The 15,789-nt window shown below is 36.3% G+C and overlaps 1 protein-coding gene across 1 annotated transcript; it reads right to left on the bottom strand.

Moving 5' to 3' along the window:
• Positions 1–355: 355 nt before the first annotated feature.
• Positions 356–15,006, bottom strand: LOC129281339 (mitotic spindle assembly checkpoint protein MAD2A-like). The gene is made up of 6 exons (XM_054917278.2): positions 14,645–15,006; positions 14,069–14,407; positions 11,990–12,136; positions 9,311–9,431; positions 6,479–6,582; positions 356–3,797 (listed from the first exon to the last, which is right to left on the bottom strand). Exons 2-6 carry the CDS (start codon positions 14,142–14,144, stop codon positions 3,625–3,627), a joined length of 621 nt encoding a protein of 206 aa, XP_054773253.1. The 5' UTR covers positions 14,145–14,407; positions 14,645–15,006; the 3' UTR covers positions 356–3,624.
• Positions 15,007–15,789: the final 783 nt, after the last annotated feature.

A 15,789-nucleotide genomic window follows, 5' to 3' on the forward strand; every position in this document is an offset into this window, starting at 1 on the left:
AATAGTGAGTGAGTGATGTCATCAGTACCCTCATTTGCTTACCGCCCCGAATGTGCATATAACTATTTTGTGAAATTAAGCAAAAATTTTAAATGTCATAACTTTCTTATTTTCCATCCGATTTGGATGAAATTTTCAGTGTTATGCTTGTTTGATTTTTCTCTTTTTATTCAAATTAACTTTTCGTTGGGGTGGACTTTGTCCTTTAAGGTGGAAAGCAGTAGCACTGGAAATGTTCTGTCAAAACAAAGCATTAGGAGGGTGAGCTATTGTTTGCAAACAATGCTTTGACCCCTAACCTTTCGTCTGCTCAGTTTCGGCGCCACTAATGGAAAGCCAATTTTAATTTGTAAGAAATTTTTTTATATAGTACAATTTCAGGCAAATATTCATATTTTTTTGCATGAGTCAGAATGGGATACCAGAGATAATCCAAGAGTTAGGGCCAATATTGCATGAATCATAGTCTTTAAAGATGAGTGCAATGTTGGTGCTAACACATATTTATGCTATTCCATGAAATAAAGCCATCCAATAGTATCTATCCCCCCAAAAAAAAAAAACACCAAAGTTATTGAGCAAAACCATGCCACTTGCCACAATCAATTAATATGGCCTCACTCCATAAGACTGTAATTCAGTTTGATTATAAAACTGCGACTTACATGTAGCTCGTTATGACATCATTAGCATCATTAGTGTCACAACGCTCTTTGTTGTGCATTGCAATGCATTGATTATTGTGCGTATTGCATATTTAGCACAGACTGTTCATTATGGTACCATATAAATATTGAACAGCAAGTTTTGTGCAGTAGCCTACTGGATTTGGGATAGATTTCAAGGGGAAGTTCACCCTGAAAAAAAGTTTCTTGTAAAAATAGCAGAAAAAAATTATAAAAAATATTGCCGAAGGTTTACAAAAGATCCATCAAATAATAAAAAAATTATTTGAATTTTAATTATTTGACTTGTGATGTCATATACAAACAGCTTTCCAACTTATTGTATAGTAAAAAAATCAATTAAATATCATTTTCTCAGAAAATTGAAAACAAATTATTTCACCCCCGTTCCTAAAAAGAAAATAAGTCATTACAAACCATTAAAAAATTGAAATTTATGCATTTTATATTTTATTACATATTACATATTACATCATTATACTCCATGTATTAGCAGTACCTACTGGATATTTACGTGGTTTGCAAAAAGGTTGCAATATTTCAATTCAGGCGAATAAATTAACACTACGTGAAATTATATAAATAGAAATCTTGCATGTAAGAAAATGTTGAGAGTAATTTGATTTACATAAATGCAAAAACAAACAGGTAACTATTACAAGCGTAGTACAAAAAAATAATGTTAAGGCAAAATGTAGGCACTTAGAAATATTGAATTTAGGCTATCAATAATGATTTGTTGCGATCTTGTGCTTAAACTTCATTTAATGACCTCATTCAAAGGCAATCCATACTATTTGAATGGCATGCCAGCTAACAAAATGTGGAATTGCATATGTAAGCCTAGATAGATGGCAGCAGTCTGTTTCGAGGAGTGTTTCAACATTTTTAATTTTTTTTTTCTCCTTGTACACAGACGGCTCGCGATCGTGCAGCTGCCATTAGGGGATTAAAAATGCCAAATCCCCACGACGTGGCACATCGATTTTTGTCTTTATTTCATAAAAATATATAAAAAGAACTGGTCTGAAATGCACCAAAACGGAGAAAACTAAACTTAAAAGGAAAAAAAAGTGACTTACATCGGCTGTCGCGCAACTCCCAATCCCTGGTTTATCGGGAACTTAATACATAAACATATGGCCATCGAGTCCCTGTACAGATCGAGTTAGAACTTCGGTCTCTGTAATTGGTGAGTGGAGCCAACGGAGTTCAGCGAAACAACTGATATAACAGAGACCAAAGCTTTTGGTCTAATGTAAGCCTTACAATGTATTTCTTGTTTGACTTTTATATGTTGTAAATCTAATCTATGCAATTCAAAAGTTTTGTTGCCATAGAGACTTCATTAAAAACCCTTTCAGCCAAAGAGAAGGGCAAAGACAGGATTACGGATAACTAACTCCCAGATCCAGTCTCTTTTGTCACCGCAGAAATGTTTCGACCAAGAAATATTGGTAAATTGCCAATTCCACCATTGCCAACTCATCACATGGTCTACATGTACCTTCATTAAGTCCAATGCCATTCCGTCCATCAACATTTCGTCTAACAACTATTTGGTCCAATCATCACTTTGTCTAATCACCAGTCTGTCTTTGACCACTTTGTCTCATAACCAGTAGGTCTTTTCATTCATTTTTCCGAATTAACACTTAGTCCATTAGACCAAATGGTATATGGACTAAATGGCTATTGGACCAACTGGTTATTAGATGAAATGGTGAGTGGACAAATTGGCAATTAGACCATGTGGATAGTGGACGAACTGATGGTAGACCAAATGATAGTTGACGAGTTGGCAATTGGACGAATAATTGGTACTAGACAAATGGGAAATAAACCAGAAATTTCTGTTTTGCATATATCTGAAGGTGAAGACTTTAAAGGGAAAATGAGCCAGCAGCTTTAATAACTTCACCCTAATTCCTCAACCACTCATGTCTGGGCAGGTTCATTACCCATGATGCAACATTCTGTGCAGAGTAGTCTAGTGATATAGGCTCATTTTATTGATAAAATACGCATTCACTATCCAATATATTCATATCGCAATTATTGAGTTACCAAGTAAGGTACCTTTTCCTCTAAAAAATATTTTAGTTTCTCTACACAAATAAAATAATAGACTAATTTATCATCTGTATTACTAATAAGCTCAAAGGTATGATTTACGACTAGCCATTTTATAACACAAAGTCAATGAGAGATAATACAGTGTTGGTCAACACAGTACACTCCCCCTATGTATCCTATTAAACAAAAACTTTTCTGTAGAGATTTTGATCTTTGAAGTCAGCTTCTGCAAAATCATTCTCCTTCTCGACAAAACTGATTACTACTGACCACAATGACCAACCACTGACCAATAATTTGCAACTCAGTGATGATATGGCAAGAACCTTACACTTGATTGGCTGATACTTCCAGGCTTCCATTCCACCGTCCAATCAAATTGCTTCATACATGTACAGTGAACAGATACTGTATAATTTACTATTTACTGAATAAATACCCCATTTGAAAAATGCCCATTTATCAAAATGTGCAGTAAATACACAACTACTAAAATAGTACCATGTCCCCATGACATAGCAGAACATGAACGAGGCATGGGGAAATGTTTTACCATCATAAGTAACGATAAGGCATAAAATGTTCATATCTGCAAACGTTTTCAAATCTGACAGATAATGGCGTAAAACCTGGTCACACCCTTGTTCCATCCCCCTGAAAAATAGGTGTGACGCAAGGAATTATGCCAGTGCACCCTTCGAACAAAGGCAATGGGAAATAATGTAATTCCTCACGTTTCACCATTACAAGTTAATAACGGCATAAAATGTTCACTTAACTGCGTAGGCAATCAACTCTGACAACCCACTCTTCACAGAAAGCACACAAAATGGAGCATATCATCCTACTTGAAATTTCATTTTTATATACCATCCATGAGTTTGTAGGATACCATAGCATTGACCTTGTGTATTGATGTTGTGAACGACCTCAGCCTGACCTCTTCCGAGTTGTCGATGAGCGACGGTCCAGACTCCTCCCACTTTTCCGGAGTGTTCAGGTCCTTGTCGGTATAGATGAGCAGGTTGAATTTACCTTGAAAAATAGAATATGAGAAGAAAAACAAACATAAATGAGCAACTTTTATGTGCAGTGACATATCTACAAATGCTTTAATACCCGATAGCCATTTTTTAAGTAAGCATATTTTTATGAGTGACTGGAATAGGGCAGGCGATGTTGGTCTTGACATCTTTAATCACATTCAGGGAATATGGCATACAAAATAAATAGCATTTTTGGTGGGAGGAGAAAAGCTCTCAACCAGGTTCTGTACAGTGTACAAGGCTGAGTAAATATCTGCTCCTACACAAAATAATTTTTGTATAGCAGTCTTTGAGAAATGTGGGGCAAATTGCAGTTCTACACCAGGAAAAAATAATTTCAACATTAGCCGCAGTTAAATTATGATTATGTTTACTCTATTAATACACATTGGGTGATTTCAAGTCCAGTGTTGGCATTGGTGTTAGATTGCTTCCCCTAGCTCCAAAACCTATTCTGAGTCTGTAAAACTGATCCAGATCACATTATTGACATCTCTGAAACTAGTGAGTGACTTTTCAGGACCATCTTCATTTTATGTTGGTATTATACTCATGTAAAAATTGACCTAACACCAACACCAATAAGTCAACACTGAACTTGAAATCACCCATTGACAATGCAAACTGTTTCAAAAATTTACAAGCTTAATCTTTTAATAGCTTCTTAGACTAGTCGAAAGCGCCCAGCGGTTTCCTCTGCATTACACAATTCAATATAGCAGTAGTGCCAACTTTGTGACATGGAGATATCGAACATGTCCTTTTTTATTTACTTAGAGGAAATCTGAGCGGAAAGAATAAACTGAGGATCAATGAAAAAGTAGTATTATTAAAGTCAGTTATAAAACAAGAGAGTTAAGGAGGTTTAAAAGTGTTTTTGTACTTCCTATGGGGATCCTCAAATTGGCAATGGCAAACATGCTTTCAAAATAGCTGATTTTGTGGACAACCCTCCATTTGTTTTGTGCACAAATTGCCAGATTTTCCCCATTATCTTTCAACTCGCATTTTGCCCCCCTTCTGAGCACAATATACATACCGTAATGGGAAAATATAATTCACATCATAATGTCAAGGTCAGGAGGAGATAATCAGAAATATGAAAAATAAAGATGGAAATTTAAAAATCTGTGTAAAATACAGAGTTGTCCACAAAATCAGTAAATTTGAAGCATAATAGGATCCCTATAGAAAGTGTTGCAAGACTTTTCTAAATTGCATAAAACGTCTTATTTCTAGCCAATTTTGAGGAAACTTGTTTTAAATTGTTCCTTTCATTTCACTCATTCCAATAAGATTGATTCTGGCCTCGGATTTCAGTTTCTTTTGATATTCAAAAGTCACGAACGGCTGTGGATACCCTGTTGAATGGCCTTGGGTGCTTTTTGCACTGTATTGAATTTACCCCAGAGACAAATTGACCCTGTTTTAAATATTCTTGAAATTTAAGGCCTGAAATTTGATCTAATGTGAATGTCAAGTATGTATACATGTACACTTGAAACTACACGACACCAGCTGGGGTTATTACAAAACAAAACAAAAACAAATGCCATACCTGGTTCTAGGAATTTCATAACAAAAAAATATCGGATATGACCATTTTTTTTTATTGCTAACTAGGAAATAGATATTCATCAAATTTTATTATTTCAACTTCGGAAATACCAGCCTCGGCCTCTAGGCAAGCATGCGAGTGCTTCATAAAGCTGTTCGTAAAGTCATGCACGACTTTATGACTGGAATATGTTGTTAAGGAGATGCTCCGGGCTGAAAATATTTATATTTAAATAAATAGAGAGTAAAATTCAGAGCAAAATGCTGAAAATTTCATCAAAATCTGATAACAAATAGCAAAATTATTGAATTTCAAAGCTTAGCAACATATTGTGAAAACAGTTATATGCACGTCATTATGAAGATCCATTAGATGGGATGATGATGTCACATCTCCACTTTCTTTTTTTGTTTGTTATTTATACATGAAATCATAATTGCTTCATTCTTTCATGCATGTGTGAATGATATGTCTCCCTTATAATGAAATAAGTTCCAGCAATGAGTATCTAATGCACTTAAAGAGTTGTTATTCCAATATTTATGGTTCTTGCAGGAAAAAATTGAGTTTATAAACCTAATTTCCTATAATAAAATACAAAACAAGTGGGGATATGACATCATCCGTTTGCTCACTGAATATTCATGAAGACATGCCTAGAACTGTTTCACCGGAATAATGCAAATCTTTAAAATGCCATAACTTTGTTATTCTTTGTCCAATTTTGATCAAATTTTCAGTGTTTTGTTTGTCTGATTTTTCTTAATCTGTTCAAATCATATTAGTTTCAGCCTGGAGTACCCCTTTCAGTGCCAAGTCAACTGTATAGGGATATATCATTTATCACAAGAAAGGGTCACCAGTCATGTGTTAAGTCATTCATAACTTACAAACAGCTCTATGAAAAACCCACCAGGGGCCCCATTTCATAAAGAGTTACAACTGTTGTAACTTTGCAATTATGGCAACTACCGTGGCAACAGGGCTCAGCAGCCAATCAAAATCAAGGTTACCATCCTAGTTGTCATAATGGCAAAGTTACAACAGTTGTAACTCTTTATGAAACGGGCCCCTGGCCTCCAATACAACACTGAGATAAAACACTGACTTACATGCTGTTTCTAATAAAGGAAGGAATGTGACTGAAGCTGTGATTTGTTTGATGACTGCCTGGATTCCTTTGTGAATCTCTGCTTGTGACTTCTCTCTTGGCTTACTGCAAAAGATGAATAAAGACATACACTTCATTAGTGGTTTAATGGTGATATAACATGTAGAGCCCTGGCACGGCAGTTACATATATATACAGTGTAGATGCCGGACCAACTCGGGTCAGATCCAAGGTGATCCGGCGGTGAGGTCCGTGTAGACACCTTAGGCATCCTTGGAGGTCTGTGGACATCCAGGAGGCTAAAACGGTAGTGTTTGGGAGGACAAAAACATCCAGCATAATGCATAGACTGCTGGTTAGCAGAGAAAACTGGCATGGTCCATGTACAACCCCGAGTTCTCAGTAGATACCATGCCAGCATGATCAGTGGATTACCATGTAGATCCTGGAGGGGTGACACGACATTTGCTCCTGCGACATTTGCTCTGGTTGTAATATCTCAGAGGGCAGAGGGTTAGAGTTAGGATTGTAATAGAGTTTTTGGTTCAGAATAATGTAAAGATTAGAATGTGTATAATAATTAATTTTAATGTTACTATTGTGGCGACGCATTCCAGTACTCTATTCTATTTTTGTGAATCGTTTTCTATTTTCATTCTTGTTTTATTCTTGGTTTCCCTATTTTCAAGCCTTTGAGGCTTTCTGGGATACCTTTTTCTTTCATTATTTTTTTTTAAATCTCACCTTAATGTCTCATGATTATATTTGTATATTTATGTTAAAAATAATGTATGATATTTGTATGTTTTTACATGTATTATGATGTATATATTATTGAAAGAAATAAATGAGAGTATTATTTTCACTCTCCCTAATTTTAATTAGGGTTTAGTTAGTTTTCACAATGTAAGTTTGGTTTAAAGTGCAGATTTTTCATCAGAGCAATTGTCGCCGGAGCAAATGTCATGGAACCCCTAGAGGATCTGTGTAAACATATTTTTGACTGGGGCTTGTAACTGCTGATTGGTCTACATCCACTTTGTCTATAGATGGTTTCCATTTGGTCTCATCCCACATGGTCTAATCCTAGTTCTTCTACAACCTGGGGGGTGTTTCAAAAAGATTTAAGTGTGACTTAGAGTCGCATTTAAATGCCGACGCGTACATGATAATATCATATGCAACGCGTAATCTTATTGATCAATACATAGTAGTGTGTGTCCTCTCGGCATGATCTGACCAATGCGGTAATGCCTTTTATATTGCATGCAACTAGGCATTTAAGTGCGACTCTAAGTCATACTTAATTCTTTGTCAAACACCCCCAGTTCATCCACTAAGCATTTGGTCTAATTGCCATTTAGCCCCTTTACCATTTGGTCTCATTTCAAGTTGGGCAATAGTGCGCAATACCCATTTTGTGAAATATCCATATGGTCAAATACTACTTAGTCTACATGTTGAACAAGATTTTGATTTGACAAAGTGATGAACAATACATTGACGAAGTAGAAATTAGACCAACTGGACATTAGACCAAATGATGAAAATTGTGGGTGCATCATGGTCTAGTGGTTCTGACTCTCGCCTTTCAAACAAAGGGTCGTAGGTTCGAATCCTAGCCATGACGTGTTTTCCTTCAGCAAGAAATCATCCACAATGTGATGCACTCAACCCAGGTGAGGTGAATGGGTACCTGGCAGGATTGATTCTTTGAATGCACGAGCGCTGAAAGGCAGCTTGAGCTAAAGCCGGGGTAATAATAATAATAATAATCACAATGTGCCTCGGACTAGATTGTTTCTAGATAGATGGCGCTATTCAAATGCCTAACTTATTATTACTGGTAGACTAGGGTGGGTGTTAGACCAAGTTAAGTGTAGACCAAACAGCAATATCACATAGAAATACCATACAGATATTTCATATTGATCAGGTACTCCATCAAAATTAATTTTCATGTAAAACAGCAAAATTTATCTGAGACAAAAAAAAAGTCATTACATACTTCACATTATAACTGTTTTATGGCATACACATATATTATAGTAATGAATTAAGTCATAGCAACATTTGGGGGGATTTACTAAAGCTAAAGACATGCTTAAAGGTAAATACCAGTTGTGGCAAAGATCTCTAAATGAGTTCGAACAGAATCCAATGAAATTACCACCAAAGTGTTTGTATGTATATGTGCCAAATGGCTCTGGAAAAAAATGCGTATTTGGTGAAAAATGAGCAAAATCAACACGGAATTCCATCAAACATCGGGTACTTTTCGAAGCAATATTAATACACTGTCCCACATATGCTTTTCTGCGTTAGTGATCATCGATTTGGAGCTAAGACTTCATGATTTTACAAAGATAAGTTTACATCAATGCACCAGGTCTAGATGCATGATAATATTTTGACAATTAACCTTGATTTAAACGACTTTCTCATGATATAATTATTTGCTGCAACTACTGTATTATTGTATTTGTGAAACACCACCAAGCAGAATCTTTCACAAAGATTGAATCGTGACTTAAAATCATGTTGAGTGCCAATGTGCAAATGATATTCAACACGCAATCTCATTGTGAAGTCACATTTAACTTGTTGTGAAACTCCTTCCAGGGGACCGTTTCATAAAGAATTACAACAGTTGCAACTTTGCCATTATGGCAACTACCATGGTAACCTTGATTATGATTGGCTGCTAAGCCTTGTTACCATGGTAGTTGCCATTATGGCAAAGTTACAACAGTTGCAAGTCCTTTATGAAACGGGCCCCAGAAGTGAAGTTTACTATTTAATGGCAATGAGCACAGGTTAGGATCATACTTACCTATCATGTGTCATGGTCTTATCACATTCTATATCAAACTGCCATCTTTCCATCACTTGATCTGTTTCTTCACTTGATATCGTCAATACCACCTTCTGTACAATCTTTTGATTCAGCCATTCTGGATAAAAAGCGATAAAATACATTAAAAAAGAGAAGATATACTATTCCATTAAAAAAGATAGTATAGCATGACGATCGAGGATCTGACTAAAACTATTCACATCGAAGGAACATCGATAGTTCCCTCCTCTCAAGGGACAGAAGGGTACTATTGACGCTCCTTTGATGTGAATAGTTTTAGCTTGTTTCGAGAATGAGCCACTTTACACTTGTTTTATATCCCTCCCACCACATACACCATTCTTCATCAAATGAAAGAAGACATAATAAAGAAAACAGTCCATACCAAATGAAAATTTTTATCTAACTTTTCAGATATCTAGCTTTGCAGGCAACACGGGTAGGGCGCAAAGAGGTGTCACGGAGATGCAGCGCATTGCAGAGCTGTTACAATGAGTGCGATGACCTGCGATGAGATTGCAGAGATGCGATTGGCAACTTATTGCAATAGGATCTTTACCCGGCGGGGGGGGGGGGGGGGGGGGGGCACTCACCACATGGACTGCTACCCACCCGTGTCCGACAACCTCAGAAATGCACCCTAAACGGCGTAACTACATTAACTAAATTTGCAACCCTAAATGGCGTAACCCATGAGAAAAGCCGCCCTAAGTGGCGATAACAGGGATAAGCAGCCCTGCCAACCTCTGGGAATGAAAAACTGTATTCTGTGATAAAAAAACTGTATTTTTCCAAAAAAAAGTGTATTTCATAATAAAAATGCTTGGCGCACTCGCTCATCGCGGCGCTCAAGCTGCATGCAAGCTAAAATGCGCACTGCTCTTGCAGATGAAAAAAAAACAACATTAAAACATGTGTATATCTTCACCCTGGTTTTAACAAAATGATTGAAAAAAAATAAGTTACCTGAAATTCCATTGATCTAATAACCATATTTGTGTACGTTTTATGAAATAGAGACATATAGAGATTATTTTTCTCAATAAATTACGATTAAGTTTTAAAAAAAAAACAAAAAAAAACACGTATTTTTCAAAGAAAAAACGTACTGCCGTATTTTGGTTGCAAAAACGTACTGGTTGGCAGGTCTGGATAAGCCCCTAATTTTATACCCTAAGTGGCGTAAACATATCGAAATTGATTAATTTGATACCATACTGATTTGATGTTACATACAACATATATAAATTTTCGGCATTTTTAAAAAAGTTATTGCAAGTAAGGCCAGCATAATTTACTCTCAATGACACTTCTCTTAGCCACTTTGAATAGCCATCTTTTAGCCTAAATTAATGAATGCAAGTGAAAAATGTTGCTTGCCTTGACTGACTGATGCATCACTTACCATTCGTTTTACCAATTTCATCAAAACTTGTAAAAATGGAATCCATATATTTAATGTGTTGAAAAATACATACATTAATTACACCTGTATCTTTTTTTTTTTTTTTTAATTGATAATAAAAAAAAAAAAATCAATATAGGAATCCCCGGTATGAATCAAACAAAATGGTATAGAAAAATAGGCCTAAACCCTAGGCGTGCTGCCTAGTATAGAGCCAGGTGTAAGACTAGAGACTATACTGTACGGGGGTATTCTCTCATAAGTGATGCGCTGGCCTGCATGTGCGAGGATTATTTTGTATCCCTTAAAGTCACGCCCTTCATGGTGTTTATGTCTTAGGTCTGCTCCCAAATCTCAAATTTGCAACCCTAAATGGCGTAGATCTATTCATATTTGCACCCCTCAATGGCGTCATCTTCATAGCCAAATTAGCAACCCTAAATTGCGTGAAGAGAGAGAGAAAAGGCTACCCTAAAAGGCGATTTACCAGCGAATGGTGCTGAAATGCAACCCTTTTTTGCCAAAGACGTCGACGACGCCCGAGTGCCTGAAACGGGACCCTTTTCGACGCTTTTTCTGGACGCAGGTGCGTAGCAGTCCATGTGGAGAGTGACCCCCCCCCCCCCGGGCTTAGTACAATCGCATCGCATAGTGTGCGCTGTGCTTAAAGGACAAGTCCACCCCAACAAAATGTCGATTTGAATTTAAAGAGAAAAATCCAACAAGCATAACACTGAAAATTTCATCAAAATCGGATGTAAAATGAGAAAGTTATGACATTTTTAAGTTTCGCTTAATAATACCGGTATTAGTTTATATGCACATTCCGGTCAGTATGCAAATGAGGGAACTGATGACATCACTCACTCACTTTTTCTTTTGTATTTTATTATATGAAATATGATATATTCTAATTTTCTCCTCTTGTTTAACATTATATGGTTCAGTCAAGTTGGTCTTATTGTCAAATCTGTAAAAATCGAAATATTGTATAATTCAAGAAATAAAAAACAAAAATAAATAGTGAGTGAGGGACATCATCGATTCTCTCATTTGCATGTGACTGAATTGTGGATATAACTATGTTGAGAAAAATAAGCGAAACTTTAAAATGTCATAACTTTCTGATTTTACATCCGATTTTGATGAAATTTTCAGCATTATGCTTGTCTGATTTTTCTCTGTTGATTTAAATCAATATTTTTATGAGGTGGACTTGACCTTTAAGACATGAAAGGGGAGAGACAAACCTTTGAGTTGATCCATGACCGTTGACAGGTAAGCTTTGAGGTGTTCATCTGTGGTCGTCAGAAGGGGTAACTTATACATGTCGCATCTTGCAAATGTCTCTGCTGGATAGATGCCACGCTGGTACAACAAGTTATTGATGCCATAATCTAGAGAAAGAAAACACAATTACTAAACCCATTTTAACTGGGCCATTTCAGACCAACATATACTGGGGGGGGGGGGGGGAATTTCACCCCCCCCCCCCACTCAGATCTCGGCTGTTGATTGCGTGATTGCTGTGAAAATTTGCACGCACATAGAGCCGGATGTAAACTGCAAGATTATAAAGTAAAATTTTCAAAAAATTAATTGCTTATATTTTTTATTAATTAAGCAAATAAGCGTATGAAATTTGCCCTAATTTTGGTTTTTGTGTATGTTTTTGCCTTTAATAACTCAATTTATATAGCTAGTAGAATGCAAATTTTTGGTGAACATATAGATTTTTACATTTCTAACAAAAATCTACAAAAAAATTGCTGAAAAATAATTAATTTCCTATAGTCTATGTAGATCTATCTTAATTTCTTATTGTTTTTTTGGCATTATCGTGGTTTATGTCACCAGTCCATTCATTGCCTTTTATTTCGTCAGCGGTGGTGACATCTTTCCACTCCCATTGACTTTGTACACAACGATCGCACACACACCGACACACACGACAAGAGAGGTGACAAATTTCACGATAAGGCCGTTTTTTTTTATTCTTATGTATTTATTTGTTTTTTCAAACCTTTGTTTTTTATTGTTTTTTTTTATGAACTCTGTCTGGGACCCTTTTGCATTCATAAATATCATAAAATAAATCCATCTACTGATCTAGGTCTAACGTTAGACACCAACAAAAGTAAAAATAATCATTTATGATGATGATTTTTGGTTGAAAAACACAATTTGCATTGACTTAATCACGTTTTTGAGCAATTTTTGGACCGCCATGCACTTACAAAATATCGCGTAATTTCGGAAACGGGTACCGTAAGGGCACTAGTATTGAACCCGTTTGGAGAGTTTCCTCAAATATATAGAAATATAGAATTAACCTGAATTTCAGACCCATCTTATTTCCAAGACTAAAGAGCAAATACTGCATACTGGTTATTCTTTTTCCGTTATTTTTTCCTTCAACCCATCAACTATGTGTGCGGGCAATCGAATTATACAACGATGGTTTTTGGCACTAGTATTCAACCTAGCGATGAAAGATGGCCCTGTCTCTCAATCTGCCCTTGACCTTGTCCCATCCGACAATGGACTAGATCATTTGAGACGAGACCAAACATAAACAGGTAATTAATCAAAGCCAGCGCCAGAGACTTACATAGATCTAGTTTAGCAATCTAAACCATTTTGAGATTCGCTATCTATCATCACTAGGTTGAATACTAGTGCAATTCAGTGCAAAAGGTCATCGCCGCATAATTCGATCCTTCACGCATACAGTCGACAGATTGATAACTTTAAAGAAAATACCGACAACAGATTACCCTGGAAATAGTCAACTCAAAGGTATGATTCTGAAATTAAGATGAATTCCCTAATCAGACCTATTTCTAAATATTTGGGGGAATTTGTCAAAATCTTTGAATTATGCCGGGTTGAATACTAGTGCCCATACGGTACTTGGGCGAGGCAAAATCGGTCTCAAAAGATGAGCAAGACTTGAATTTGAAAGTAAAGTCAGCGAGCGACGGCGACGCGTTCAAAAAAATTTGCGCTGCGGCATAGCGGAAAATTCGAGGGGGGGTCAAATTAAGAATGCCACATTACAGTCTAGTACTCTAAAAGTTACATCTGTAGCAAAAACTCAATTACAATATCAAGGAAATTGACAGGTCGACAATAAATTAAATTTATGCAATCAGCATCATAAGATTTTGAACATGGCACAATTCACAACGAATGGGACTGAACTAACTCCATGCGCGTAACTCTCCCTCGAGCGCTCCACTGAACTAAACTTCTTTAAATTCATCGCTTCAACTGGGAATTTACCGTCATCTAAGGAATAATATCGCTTGAGTTGGAAAGATACTCACAGAAGAATTCTGCAACAATTTCACTTGATCCTTTCAAGGTAATTGTGTTTTTAGTTTTAGTAGCTGTCCCCGCCATTTTTCGATCTTCTCCGAGCTTGTAAACAACGTGATGTGATTGGTCTATATATCCAGCCTCCAGGGTCGTACTAGTCTAGACTCTGCAGGCATGTCACGTCAGACCTTGCCTTGATTCGAATAAAAAGAGAAAAATCCAACAAGCAAAACATTGAAAATTTATCAAAATCGGATGGAAAATGAGAAAGTTATGACGTGTTAACATTTCGCTTAATATCACAAAATAGTTATATGCACATCCCGGTCGGTATGCAAATGAGGGAACTGATGACATCACTCACTCACTATTTCTTTTGTATTTTATTATATGAATTATTAAATATTTTGATTTTCTCGTCATTGTCATGTGAAATGAAGTTTCATTCCTCCCTGAATACGTGGAATTCCATTATTCTAACATTTTGTGGTTCAGACAAGGAGGTCCTAATCGTCAAATTCGTAAAAATTGAAATATTGTATAATTCAAACAATAAAAAACAAAAGAAATAGTGAGTGAGTGACATCATCGACTCTCTAATTTGGATGTAACTGGCTCGTTCATATAACTATTTTTTTAAAAATAAGCGAAACTTTGAAATGTCATAACTTTCTTATTTGACATCCGATTTTGATAAAATTTTCAGCATTTTGTTGGGGTGGACTAGACCTTCAACACATCCACAAGTTTTCCACGCAAAGACTAACTTGCTGTTTCAATTCCCGAGTGAGAGGGCCTTCAGTGCACAATGCATCAGTTAGCTGCACATTCAGACCCTTAACTTGAGTGAAGGGTTTGCACAGCATACTAATCTCTAATATTCAGGGCCCTGTGCTATAGAACGATTTTTTTTACTGGGGGTGCTGATGTACGTAATTTGACAAGCAAAAAAGAAAAAATATGTTTAAAAAAAAGGTTTTCACTACATGAGTGTAGGTAATTATCGTAACCTTTCTCCATTAGTTTTAACACCTAACATAATTCCTGGGTTGCTGCCCCAGCAGCACTCCCAAAGAAAATTTTGGGGTGCTTCATCCCAGCGCCCCCGCTTCCCAGGGCCATGCTAACGGTAAATTATAATTAGAACATCTTGGCGGTATACACCCATGCTTCCGCGGGCGGACGGGATTTATTTATTACCCTTCATAATGCAATAATGCAGTAATTCAAGTGTTACCGTTTCAAGTCAGCATCTCGCTCATCGATCGCATCGATGATCGCATCGTGACCATCCTGAAAGAGGAAATAACTCGTCTAAAACTTCAGCTGTCTGAAGAGATTATGGATAATAGAATACTGTGGGATTATGTTAAAATGGAAATTCGAAATTTCACAAGAAAATATTCTAAGAAAAAAGCTAAAGAAAGAAAAGAGAAGGTTGATAAGTTAGAAAAGGAAATTATGAAATTGGAAGAGAAAGTTCAATTACAGCAAACATCATCGAACACAAATTATATTTTGATTGATCTTTTGGCAAGAAAAAGAAGTGAGCTAAAAACAATATATGCGTACTTAAATGAAGGTATTAAAATCAGATCTCGAGCCCCATGGTTTGAAAGTGGAGAACGAGAAACTGCATATTTTAAACAACTGGTAGATTATAATGGTCGGAAAGGTTTTATTAAAGAACTTAAAGTTAATGGAAATGTAATTAATGACGAAACTAGTA

Source organism: Lytechinus pictus, chromosome 18 (assembly GCF_037042905.1).
Source record: "Lytechinus pictus isolate F3 Inbred chromosome 18, Lp3.0, whole genome shotgun sequence".
In the NCBI taxonomy this organism is placed as follows: Eukaryota; Metazoa; Echinodermata; class Echinoidea; order Temnopleuroida; family Toxopneustidae; genus Lytechinus; species Lytechinus pictus.